A 12,666-nucleotide genomic window follows, 5' to 3' on the forward strand; every position below is an offset into this window, starting at 1 on the left:
AGGAGTGTTTACTACTGTTCCTGCTATATAAATAAATAAATCACATATTTTATAAAAACTGATGTTGGAAGATGGGAGGAAGATGGAGGTGGAGATGAGTTTGAAAGAAGCAGCAGGAAGAAATTTCAAGTTACAGTGATGATCGTGAGAACAGAAGAGAAATCCACTCTGCTGGAATCAAACTGACAGGGAGCGAGGACAGAAACAGGAAGCAGCGAGATGGATTGAGGACAAACTTGTCAACTTAAATGATGTTAAAAGGAGTGGATCGATCATTGATTGATCATTGATCATTGTGTCACAGAAACAACTGAAGGTGTTGGAAATGTCTGAGTTAGATGGTTACCAGGTGTCATATTTCCCACCTCACAGAGGAGTTCCAGTAAAGAGTGTTGTTGATGGAGCACCGTATGTGGTCGAATGTAACAGAGTTATTGACAGTCACAGGATGATCAGGATGAGTAATGAGTAATGAGAAATATGTGAAACCACATCTGTTATGTTGCATTTTGAATCAGAAATCTGCCTGACAAACTATTCTTAGATCACACCAGTCACCCAGTAAAGTCGTCTGTTCCTAAACCCTTTCAAGTGCAGACGTTTGACATGATTTGGGGGATATGTGGTAAATGTGGAAATGAGACGTGCAGCGGCAGAAACTGTGAAAATGAACCCGAGTGTGATCAGTATGGGGGGGACTCACGAAGCATGACAAGTCATGAGGATCAGGTCCAAGAGAAGGCTGAGCCAAGATTAAGTTCTTAGCATTGAGGCAGAAAGGAAGTCTGAGAGAATAGAGATAGTTGTTGATGCAGCGAGACAGTTTTTGGATATCGTGGAAATTACTGGAGAGGAAATGCAGAGAGTGTTGAGAGAAGCTTTCAGGGCCGCTCAGAGTCTAGACTGAGAAGTTATATTAGAGAATGGGATGAGGGGTTGAGAAGGACTTTATTTTATTTTATATCTAATAATTTATGGTAGATGGTAGGAATGGGAAGATTCACTGATTTGCATCGGTGCACCAGCATTAATGTTCCCCACTGCCCCGATTAAAAAAAGTGTGCAGCGGATACAATTAGAGATGAACTTGTGATGCATCGTTTCTAACATCTGTGCATCAGTAAAAATCTGATTTATTTATATTTAATTATTAGTAGAGGCTCTATTATTTAGAAATGTGACCAATAATTTGTGACCAATAATTGGATATTCAGATTTATTCCTCTTCTCTAAACTGTTTCTCAAGCGTGCTAGCATGCTACAGCTAAGTGGTGCGCTGCCAAAACATTCCAAGTGGAACTTGTGCTGTAGAATTATTGTTCCACATGTAGGTGGATCATTAAACTATTTTGACAGTAATTGTTTGGGTAACAGAGCATATGTATGTAAAGTGGAGACAGAGAATATTACACCACAGAGGACTTTTGAAAAGGCTGTTAGTGAAAGTGTTTTTTTAGAGGTCAAAAAGAAGCAGCACAAATGAGATGATTACTGAGTGACAGTGCTAGAGAAACAAATATGTAAAGTAAAAATCACACTTTTTTTAGTTAATTTATGATTTGCTGCATGCTTAAGAAATAAAATCAGACTCTCTGTGCCGCATTAAATTGCAGAGCATCGTTCTTTTCCATCACATTGAATCGAATCGTATTGCATTGAATCATATTGTGTTGAATCGTATCGTCTTTAATGTATCGGATCGTTATCAATATATCGAGATACATATCGCATCTACATCAATGATAGTGATGAACATCTCTAGCAGACAAGAGAGTTGAGTCTTATTTTAAATCCAGTAGAAGGCGGTAATGCGACATTTTGGATGCAAACCGCCTTTAAAAACCAACGAATAAGAAGAAGACGCGCTTTTACTTTGAAGGCGCAGGGCAGCGGAAGTGCAGCAGGTGTTTCCGGTGGTTGTGTTTGGTCTGGCTCGGCTCGGCTCGGCTCAGATCAGCCCAGCAGCAGCAGCAGCAGTAACCCTGATGGCGGCCCCTGCTCTCTCCGGTCGGGCCGGCTCGGCGGGCAGCCTCGGGAACAGCCCCACCGCGGCCGCCGGCAGGCTGCCGCACGGCGGCGGCGGCGGCGGAGGCGGCGGAGGTAACGGGCCCGAGCTCGACTTCAGGTCGGCGGCCCGCATGGAGGACCTGAACCGGCTCATCCAGGAGTTCAGCAAGCACGACCAGCGGGAGTACGACGACCAGCGGGCTCTGGAGATCCACACGGCCAAGGACTTCATCTTCTCTATGCTGGGTGAGAGCACGCACACACCGGGCTGCGGGGGCGCACCGTGCACGGTGTTTTTCTCCGTTAGAGGAGGGACGCCACCCTGCAGACTCCACCTGCTCAGATACACACACACACACACACACACACACATCAATTCACTTCACTTCACCTCAGTTTAATGGGCTTTATTGGCATCAAAGTTTAAAGAACAATGTTGCTAAAGCATCAACAATAACAATAATATGAACATTAACACAACATTAAGGTTGATACATATTAATATACACAGTATATCCTATTAGTGTGTGTGTGTGTGTGTGTGTGTGTGGGGTTCAGGTATTCCTCACGTTTTGGGGACTCGCCTCCTTTATGGGGACAAAAAAGTCCCCTTAATGTAAATCACTGATTTTAGGGTGAAGACTTGGTTTAAATTTAAGGTTAGTTCATGGTTATGTTAATGTTAGTTTAGGGCTATATTAAGGTTAAGATAAGTCTCTAGTAATGTCCTCTGAAACATGTCTGTGTGTGTGTGTGTGTGTGTGTGTGTGTGTGTGGCATGTTGATACACATTGGGCAGCAGGAAATGCTCTTCTTCTTCGTCTTCTTCTTCTAGGAGTATTTTTAATTTTGAGAGGTCATTAAACTCTTTGAAATCTGAAATTAGAGTTGAGCTTGTTAAAGTAAATATTCCTTATTTCACTGAATGTTTTACATGATTTATCTGATCTGACACGGCAGGTGTGTTCAGTCTCAGGTGCGTTCAGTCTCAGGTGCGTTCAGGTGTGTTCAGTCTCAGGTGTGTTCAGTCTCAGGTGTGTTCAGTCTCAGGTGCGTTCAGTCTCAGGTGCGTTTTTAAAGGCTACTTTTACAGAATAGAACAGTTATGATGAATAATGAATCATCGTTATTTCTCCTCCCGTGTTGAAGATGTGGAGGCTGATTTTACCTGTAAATACTGCAGGTGAGGCTCCACCTGACGACAGCATCACACAGGTGCAGTTCATGATGAGTTCAAGGTCCCCTGGTTAAACAGATGTTTCCTGTTAGAGCAGCAGAGTGTTTCCATGTGATGCTACTTTCTACATTTCAGAGGGAAATATTGTACTTTCTACTCCACTACATTTATTTGACAGCTTTAGTTACTTTTCAGATGAAGATTTGACACAATGGATAATATAACAAGCTTTTAAAATACAACACATTGTTAAAGATGAAACCAGTGGTTTCCAACCTTTTTGTCTTTTGACGTCTTACAAAAAGCAGTGTGTAGTCGGGGTCACATTTCACATGTCTATGAGTTGTTAACAGCTTCACCAAATAGTGATTTTTCCCTCTAAACTTCTCACATGCTTTCATTTCAATAAATGTTCAAATGATCCAATATTTCAGCAAAAATCAAAGATTAGAGAAAAAGTGAAATGTCACAGTAACCTTGATAAAGTTAAATCTTCTCTTCTGTCCAATCAGCTGCTGCATGTTATGTTTGTAACATCTCGTCTGTCTCTGTTTCTGGATATTTATCCTTCTGACACGTAACTGTCATCAGTCTCATTATAGTCAGACAGATGTTATTTATTATAATGTGATTGGTGTGTATGTGTAACTCATGATTATCTTCACATTTGAGAAGCTGGAAACAGAATTTTTGGCAATTTTGCTTAAAATAATTAATCGATTATCAAAAATATTTACTTTTCTGCGTTGGACGTGATTGGCTGCAGACTTTTATACGTCCAGCATCTTTCCGGCTGTTTTTCGGCAGGTATACAGTCAATTTTATAGAACTGCAACTAATAATTATTTTCCTTATGGATTATTCTCAAAGCGATTAATCGTCTTGTCTACAAAATGAGAGAAAATAGTGAAAAATCACTGTTACAATTTCCCAGAGTGAAAGGTGACGTTTTTTAAATGTTTTATTTTATCTGATCAACAGTTCAAAACCCAAATATTTTCACTTTACTGTCATATATATAATAAAGAAAAGCCTTAAATAGTCATTATATAGTTATTTTTACTTAAAAATGACTAAAATGATTTTCAATCATCAAAATAGTTGCAGATTAATTTTCTTTTGATCAACTAATTGATGAATTGACTGACTCGCAGCTGTACAAACACACCTCTGATTATATTGAACGTGATTGTCAGCGTGGTTTTGAAAAGCTCGTCTCAACACTTCCTGCAGAGTTCATGATGTTTTGAGAGAAGTGTGTCCTGACAGAGTGAGGTCAGCTCCGCCGCCTTAATAAAACTTTATTAAAAGCACTGATTGATCTGTCATCGTCACTGAAAACGGTCTGAGAGGAAACATGGAGGACGAACTGAAGGAATGTGAGGTTTGATGAGTGAAAACAGAGTTTCATTATGATGCTGGAGCTCCTCCAAGATCTGGATTAAAATAGTAGCACTGACACACACACACACACACACACACACACACTGTGAAAGAGCCTCTGACTGAACCGTTCTGTCACATTAAGTCATTAAATGTTCATTTTGTTGGCAGTTGTGCAGAGAAACACGGCTCCTCGTGTTTCAAAGCAAATCAGATTTTGCTGGAAGTCCACCCTCACTGTGTGGACAGATCTGTCTCATCCTGTCAGCTCACCACACAAAAATAACAGAAAACAGTCCACGAAACGTCCAGACAGGGAACAACAAAGTTTACTGATATTTTCACAGCTTGTGTTGATCCTCTTCATCAGTCATGTTGCAAATATTTCTGCGGAAAACTGATTAAATCTGTCAAAGAACGTCTCGAAAGCTAAAAATGATTTCTGTCAGGCTGCCTCATAAATGATCTGATGGTTTGAACGCTTAAAGGAAGCGTTCACAGTTTTTCAAGTGTCTTAAACCAACAGTCAGGAGCCCAAATGAGCATTAAAGCTGTTTTTCTTGCTGTAATCATTCCTCTTGTTCATACTGACCATTAGAAGATCCCTTCATAATGACCTTACAATGGAAGTGATGGAGGACAAAATCCACAGTCCTCCTTCTGTACAAAAAATGTATTTAAAAGTTTATCTGAAGCTAATATGAAGCTTCAGCGTCCAAATGAGTCAAATCAAGTAGATATCTTTCAACGTTACAGTCTTTTTAGTGCCAAAGTCCCTCTTTTTGTTACTATACTTCTACCTGCAGCTCAACAGGGAAACACTGTCCGATGTGTCAGATATCCACTTGATATGACTAACTCAGACTGCTGAAGCCTCATATAAACTTCACATCAACTTTTAAATGACTGTGTGGACACACTGTGGATTTTGGCCTCCATCACTTCCATTGAAAGCACATTTGAAGGATCTTTTAATATCCAGTATGAACAGGAGGAATGATTACAGCGAGGAAAACCTCTTTCACTGCTCATATGGACACCTGACTTCTGTTTATAGACACACTCTAAAAGCCGAACATGTCATTTTAAGGTGATAAATAATTAAATTTATAAAACAACAACAACAAAAACCAGATAAAGACAGAAAATCTACTACAGATAAGGACAGAAAGAGCTACACAGCAGCAGGCAGAGTTTCTGTCAGTTCAGTTGATGTTTGAGGTCACAGCGTCTGATTGATCTCTTGATTGATCGGTGATCTGACTGTTGGACGATTGGTTGGACTTTTGGCAGGTCAGAAATTTTGTCTGCTGTTTTGAGCAGTTCTGAGATCAGATTTCCAACATGGCTGCTGTCGCTCAATACAGTGTCAACAGCACAACATACAGGCAGACGTAACATATTACACAATAATAATAATAATCACAATATTCCCAGAGAGCGAAGAACTTGAATTAGAGTTTAAGAGGCAGAATTGCAACAGGAAAAAAGCTGCTCTTGATGTGTTATAATCTGCAGTGAGCCTGTTTTTAATAATATTATTTAAGTATATTTGATGTGCCGTGGTTAAACTGAGATGCTGCTGAACGAGGACGAGCGAACACCCGAATAAATGAATGAAAAGGCCTGAACAGGAGTCTGTTCATGATCATCCAGTACAAACTGTTTCTGACAAACTGTTTCTGACAAACAGAGAAACAAACAGTGTTTGTCCACCTCACTACAGCACAGGAATGCTGTCATCAGCCAGGAAGTGTTTGTGTCTTTTCACTTCACTCTTAAGCTCAGTAGAGCAGAAAACCAGAGCAGACCGATCCAGTCCGACTGTTCAACACAATGATCTGTCAGAGAGTCCGAACATTAACAAAACTGACCCAAACTCGACTCGCATAAATTAGGTTTTGTTAAAAAGAGATCCGATGTGAAGGGGACCTGAGGACAGTCTTGACATTTTCCATGATGGACCAGAGAATAATCAGTCCTGATCCAGACTCTGTTGGATCTGAACAGGCCTGTAAAAGAGAGAAAACACTTAAAACAGTATTGTGATCCACCGAATAACGAGCAGCAGTAAATCCTACCTCTGCAACGTGTCAGACATGAGTCAAACCAACTTTTTTTTCAGGATATAAACTTTAGTGTTTACTATTTTATTACTTTAGATTGTTGTTCCTAACAGGCAATGCACACCGGCTGCATCGCATAGGTTCAAGTAATTTGGTGTCTGTACCACAAACCGGTCGAGTGAAAGGTGTCCGTATCACAGAGTATCAAAAACTATTGGCATCAAATGTCTGGTCATAATCCTTTTGACTTATTCATTGATCAGATAGTTCATAAACTGTATTTTATTCAGTTCTTGTAAGGCTGATTGTGTTTAGACAACTTTGTCTCCTTTTGTTCAATTTTAAAAAGGATTATCTAGAAAAGCATGTTTATATTCCTCAAAGTAGGGTATTGAAAAAAGTTTCGTTTTGGTATCGGTATCAAAAGTCAGGTAATGTAACGGCACTCAGAGCAAAAATTTGGAAACGGTACCTGGCCTGACACACCAGACGTGTCAACAGACAGAAGTAGTCATGTTACAGTAGCCAGGATGCATCAGTGCCGGGAACGAATGTCATAAAATTCCTGCTTTTCTGCAAAGTTGACTCTGGGAATAAGGGTAGTGTCCTAAATTGACAAGGCCCCAATATTTTGCCCAGGATCCTCAGTACCCGTCCCCTCTCAAGGGCCCGGTCAGAAGTTGGCACGGCAAAACTCTTCTACGCATTTTCTCGAAAATAGCTCCATCAAGACCGTTTGTTATTGGTCAAAGTTGGACTGCAAAAGGTTTACTTAACCACTTATCGGGGCGATTCCACTGAAACAAATTGACTTTGCTGTGAAATTGTTGTGTTACAAAGGGAAACTCGTTGAGGATGAGCTCTCTTTTGCACCAGTGCTGTGTTCAAAGGATTATACAAAATAACAATAGGTGTATAGTCAGGTGTAAGACTTTCCTGGAAGACATTCATAGTAATGCAATCGCTTTTGGGCGCAGTCCTTCCAATTCCGACATTCAGACCCTGTTCGAGGACATGCTCTTCATTTTAAACAGACTGATGCTTTATCAAGATATACTTACATGATAAATCACAACTTTGCCTGCTCACTTGTGTCTGTGTTTGTGTATAATATGAGCTAGTTCTTCACGTAGTCATGTCTGTCCTCCTCTGTCTCTCAGGAATGGTCCAGAAGTTGGACCAGAAGCTCCCGGTGGCCAATGAGTACCTCCTCCTGTCAGGAGGCGTTAGGGAAGGTGTGGTGGATATGGACCTGGATGAGCTGAGTGTCTATGCCCGCGGTACAGACTACGACATGGACTTCACCCTTCTGGTCCCAGCGCTCAAACTCCATGACCGCAACCAGCCGGTGACCCTGGACATGAGGCACTCGGCTCTGGGCCACTCCTGGCTCAGTCTTCGTCTCTTCGACGAAGGGACCATCAACAAGTGGAAGGACTGCTGCACCATCGTCGACCACATCAACGGGACCACCAACTACTTCTTCTCGCCGACGCTGGTGGCCGACTGGTTCTACCAGTCCATCTCCCTGGTGCTGCTGGAGGTGCAGAAGAAGCCACAGAGAGGGATGCCGAAGGTGGAGAAGGTGGAGAGGAACGGGACAATCATCTCTGTCATCCTGGGAGTCGGGAGCAGCCGGATGCTGTACGACATTGTCCCCGTGGTGTCGTTTAAAGGCTGGCCGGCTGTGGCTCAGAGCTGGCTGATGGAGAACCACTTCTGGGATGGTAAGATCACTGAGGAGGAGGTGATCAGCGGCTTTTACCTCGTCCCTGCATGCTCCTACAAAGGTCGCAAGGAGAACGAGTGGCGCCTGTCATTCGCCCGCAGCGAGGTGCAGCTGAAGAAGTGCATCTCTTCCAGCCTGATGCAGGCCTACCAGGCCTGTAAAGCCATCATCATCAAGCTACTGTCCCGCCCCAAAGCCATCAGCCCATACCACCTGCGCAGCATCATGCTGTGGGCCTGCGACCGCCTCCCCGCCAACTACCTGTCGCAGGACGACTACTCCGCCCACTTCCTGCTGGGTCTGATTGACGACTTGCAGCACTGCCTCGTCAACAAGATGTGTCCCAATTACTTCATCCCTCAGTGCAACATGCTCGAGCACCTGTCGGACGAGACGGCCATGCTGCACGCCCGCAAACTGTCCTCTGTGCGCTCCGATCCAGCCGAGCACCTCCGCACTACCATCGAGCACGCCAAGGCCGCCAACAGGCTGACCGTGGAACTGCAGTGGCGAGGCAGCGCCAACAACCTGCCGTCACCGCAGTCGGACGCCGGCGGAGAGAACCAGCCGGACGACCGGCTGGCCAAGAAGCTGCAGCAGCTGGTGACGGAGAATCCTGGGAAATCCATCTCTGTCTTCATCAACCCGGACGACGTCACGCGGCCGCACTTCCGCATCGATGACAAGTTCTTCTGAAACTGACAAACCCAGACCTCTTCCTCCTCCTCCTCCTCTTCTTCCTCTCCTTTTTCTCTGCCTTCCTTCTCTTGCGCCTGGTGCCCCGCCTCCTCTGAAACTTTTTTATTTTTTACATTTTTTTATGTTTCTCTGCCACAGAGTGAAGTGAGGTGATCGTGTAGTTGTCTGCCACGATTTTTTTATTTTTTGTTATTATTTTTCTACTTCCCTTCCCCTCTTCCCTCCTCTTTCACTGTGTGCCCTGTGTTTTTTTACCTGCTGAATGCCTTTTCAATAGACAGCTGAATAGCAGCAGGTTGTTTTTAAAACTGAAGGATGAGGCGAAAATCCACCTTTAAAATGGAATTCAGCTTCCTACATTATTGGTAGTTTAATGTAATTATCAGGGATCCTGGAAATGAGACGAAAGCAACAACTCCTGAAAACATCAAGAGAAGCTTGTTCAAAGAGAGTCGTGCACAATCGTGCTAGTCGTGCTGATCAGATTTTGATGATGAGTGTTTTGGATAAATGTCAATCAGGAAACATGAAGGTAACAATTTAACCACTCATTGTCCTACATCAGCTCTTCATTTGAGGAGTGATATAATCACTAATAAAAACACATTTACATTACACCTTTTATTAATCACAGATGTTAAATTGTCGTCTATACAAATTGTACAATACAAAGATATTTTAGCATGAATTATTAAACATTTAAGCAAAGTTGTTTTGACATTTTGAGAACAGAAATTGTTCCAAAAAATGTGATTTTTTCCAGCTGATTTCCACCACATAATAAAATAATTATTAGATACTATCTCACAGTTATGAAAAAGTTTACAAGATACAAAAATCCACTACATATGTTGTTGTTTTCATTCATAGCTGTTTGTTTCTTAATTATGAATTAATATTTCATATTTATTGTGAGAAAGTCTCACAATACTTACTGAGATACTTTGAAGTTTCTCAAAACTGAGAAAGAATTTATGACAAAATAATTAAAAAAAATCATTTTTCAGAAATGAATTATGTGAAAATAATTTGAAATGGAAATCACATTTAAAAAAATAATGACTTAGACATCAGAATCAGTGGATTCGGTCATAAAAATGAGAAACATTCTCACAAAATTATTATAATTATGAAATAATATAATTATGAGAAACAAACACTTAAAAAAGAAAAATTGGTATTTTTTTAATATTGTGAGATACTTAGTTATGTTAATCAGTTAATCATAGTTATGAGATACTGTCTCATTCTTATGACGTGGTACATCATCTTTATGAGAATATTAAGAGATACTCATAATTATGAGAAATTTTTTAAAAATGATTAAAATTGAAAAAACGCATTACAATTTATTTAATTGATTTAATTTTTTTTTTCATTTGGCAGAAATGAGCTTCCATATGCAGCAGTTTATTTTAGTTAGTTTTTATTTTTTGTGTTTTGAAACTTTAACTTAAAGCTATAAAACATTTTTATCATCAACAGCAAACGCTCTGATTCACATTTTCACTGCAGGCCTGAACAGCAACAAGATTGTTGAACAAGACTTTTCTCTATTAGATTGTATACAGATTCAGGAGTTGGGGATGCCAAATGGCACGTACACAAGTCTCAAACCCAGGAGTAAAGATAACGGAGTTCTGTTTGAAGGTGGATTGTCCCTCCTGAGGAATGTCTTGAGTCCCGCTGTGGGATGATGGTACTAACGTCTTAGAAACTAACTGTAAATAGAAGAAGAAGTTGTGTGTAGACAGGAAGATAAATAGAGACTGATGATGTGTGGACTACTTTTCGTCTAATTTTGCACAGAATGTAAAAAAAAAAAAAAAACACCACTTTTCCTCTTGATTGTGGACGTCGTGTTCGTCCTGATTGAAAATGATGTATCATATCAGTAGACAGGTGACACTTTACTGCAGTAACGGTGGTAAAGCACTGCTGACGTTGGTGTGTAAACCAGTGGAAAAGCAGCAAGTACACAGTAATACTGCAGAAATACTTCACCGGCTTTACGTGTCTTTACGTCGGTGTGAACAGAAGTTGTAACATTCCCAGGTGGAGCACAGAGAGAGTTCGTGAAACACAGAAGCTTTCAGAAGATTCGTGTGAAGATTGGAGGATGCCGTTTGTTGTAAAGTGAAGCTGGAAGAATAAGATGGGTGTCGTGTGCCGCTCGGAAGAAGCTGAGAAATGTTCAACTCAAGTGTGAGACGACAACCGACCAGCTGGTTTTGATTCTCAGCTGAAACAGAAGCTCCGTTATTTTCTGCTTCACTCAACTAAATGAAGAAGAAAACAGAACATCAACAGATTTCCAGTTCTATCCGTTAAACTTTAACAAGCTAGCGAGACTTGAAGAAGAAGAAGAAAAACAATGTGTAGAAACACGTCGCTTTGAAAATAAAGTCCTCGTGCGTCTGCTTAGTGGCAACGAGAGAAAATCATCCCGAGCTCAATGCAAACGGACGTCATCTGTCTGAGTTAATGATCAGGATCCAGATGGCTGAACTCATCTGCCAAACTAGTTCCTGTCGTTGGGAAATTATCCTCAATAAATACTCAAACAGCCCTTTTTAAACGGTGGAAGCATCACGACCAGCGCACAGCGGCGGGCTGCACAGACTGTGTTCGTCTCCAAGCACACCTGCTGTTTTCATTCAAGACTCGCAACTTTATTGTCAACACATCCGTATACAAGGACACAGTAGGGATACAAGTAGGGATGCGACGTTTAACGTAGTGCAAACAAACAAACACAAGGTGCCAAGAAGAGGAAGCGTTCATATATGAAACTACCACATGTGCATCCTGCACAGGTACAAACTACCAGACAGACGACAACGGCGAAGTTTGTATGTCAGGAAAACTGCAAACTGTTCATCAAGCCCAAAGACGCAGCGATACGATGTAGAGTGATGACAGAGTTCAGCTTTATGTAACGTCCTCTTGACGTGCAGGAGAAACAAGCGGCAGCAGCAGAACAGCGATAAGAAAATAACTGAGCTGAGTTTATAAATGACACGTTCAACAACACCTGGAAGCTACAGATTTGCGTGAGGAGAGACTTCCTGCTCCCTTCAGGCTCGTCAGGAGACGTTTCTGTCAGCATCACTGTGTACTTCATCTCTTCTCCACAGTTTTAACACTCGGCTGGTTAATCCGCCGCATTACGACCGTCGTGGAGTAAAGTGTCACACGATATTCCTTTTTAGACATGATATCACTGGCATCACTCTCACCTTCTTCCATTTTCTTTGTTTCGATTGCACATTTCAATAAGCTTCACTGTATCTGAATGACCTCATGTGTTTGTTTGGTTTTTTTTTTAACCTGACTGATGTTTTTTTTTTTTTCTGTTCAGCTGCTTTATTTGTGTTTTTATTTGTGTTGACGGTTCGACTCCGCTTCAACACGAACCAGCTCAGGATGTGAACGTTATCCTGTCTCCCAGTTTGAACTGGTCTAAGCATTAGACATGATGTCGTCCCCTCCATAAAGCACCTTTACTGCCGTGTGGATAGTCGGTGAAAGAACGTCAGTATGGCTTTAAAGGCTTTATTCAAGATGGAAGATTCACATCATCATCATCACTGAGCAAAGGATGT

The 12,666-nt window shown here is 41.5% G+C and overlaps 1 protein-coding gene across 1 annotated transcript; it reads left to right on the forward strand.

Annotated features, from left to right (window-relative positions):
* Positions 1 to 1,309: 1,309 nt before the first annotated feature.
* On the forward strand, positions 1,310 to 12,380 carry LOC122983964 (protein MB21D2). Its single transcript, XM_044354179.1, has 2 exons — positions 1,310 to 2,253; positions 7,794 to 12,380. Exons 1-2 carry the CDS (start codon positions 1,986 to 1,988, stop codon positions 9,056 to 9,058), a joined length of 1,533 nt encoding a protein of 510 aa, XP_044210114.1. The 5' UTR covers positions 1,310 to 1,985; the 3' UTR covers positions 9,059 to 12,380.
* The last annotated feature ends 286 nt before the right edge of the window (positions 12,381 to 12,666 follow it).

This window comes from Thunnus albacares, chromosome 6, assembly GCF_914725855.1.
Source record: "Thunnus albacares chromosome 6, fThuAlb1.1, whole genome shotgun sequence".
Classification (NCBI taxonomy): domain Eukaryota; kingdom Metazoa; phylum Chordata; class Actinopteri; order Scombriformes; family Scombridae; genus Thunnus; species Thunnus albacares.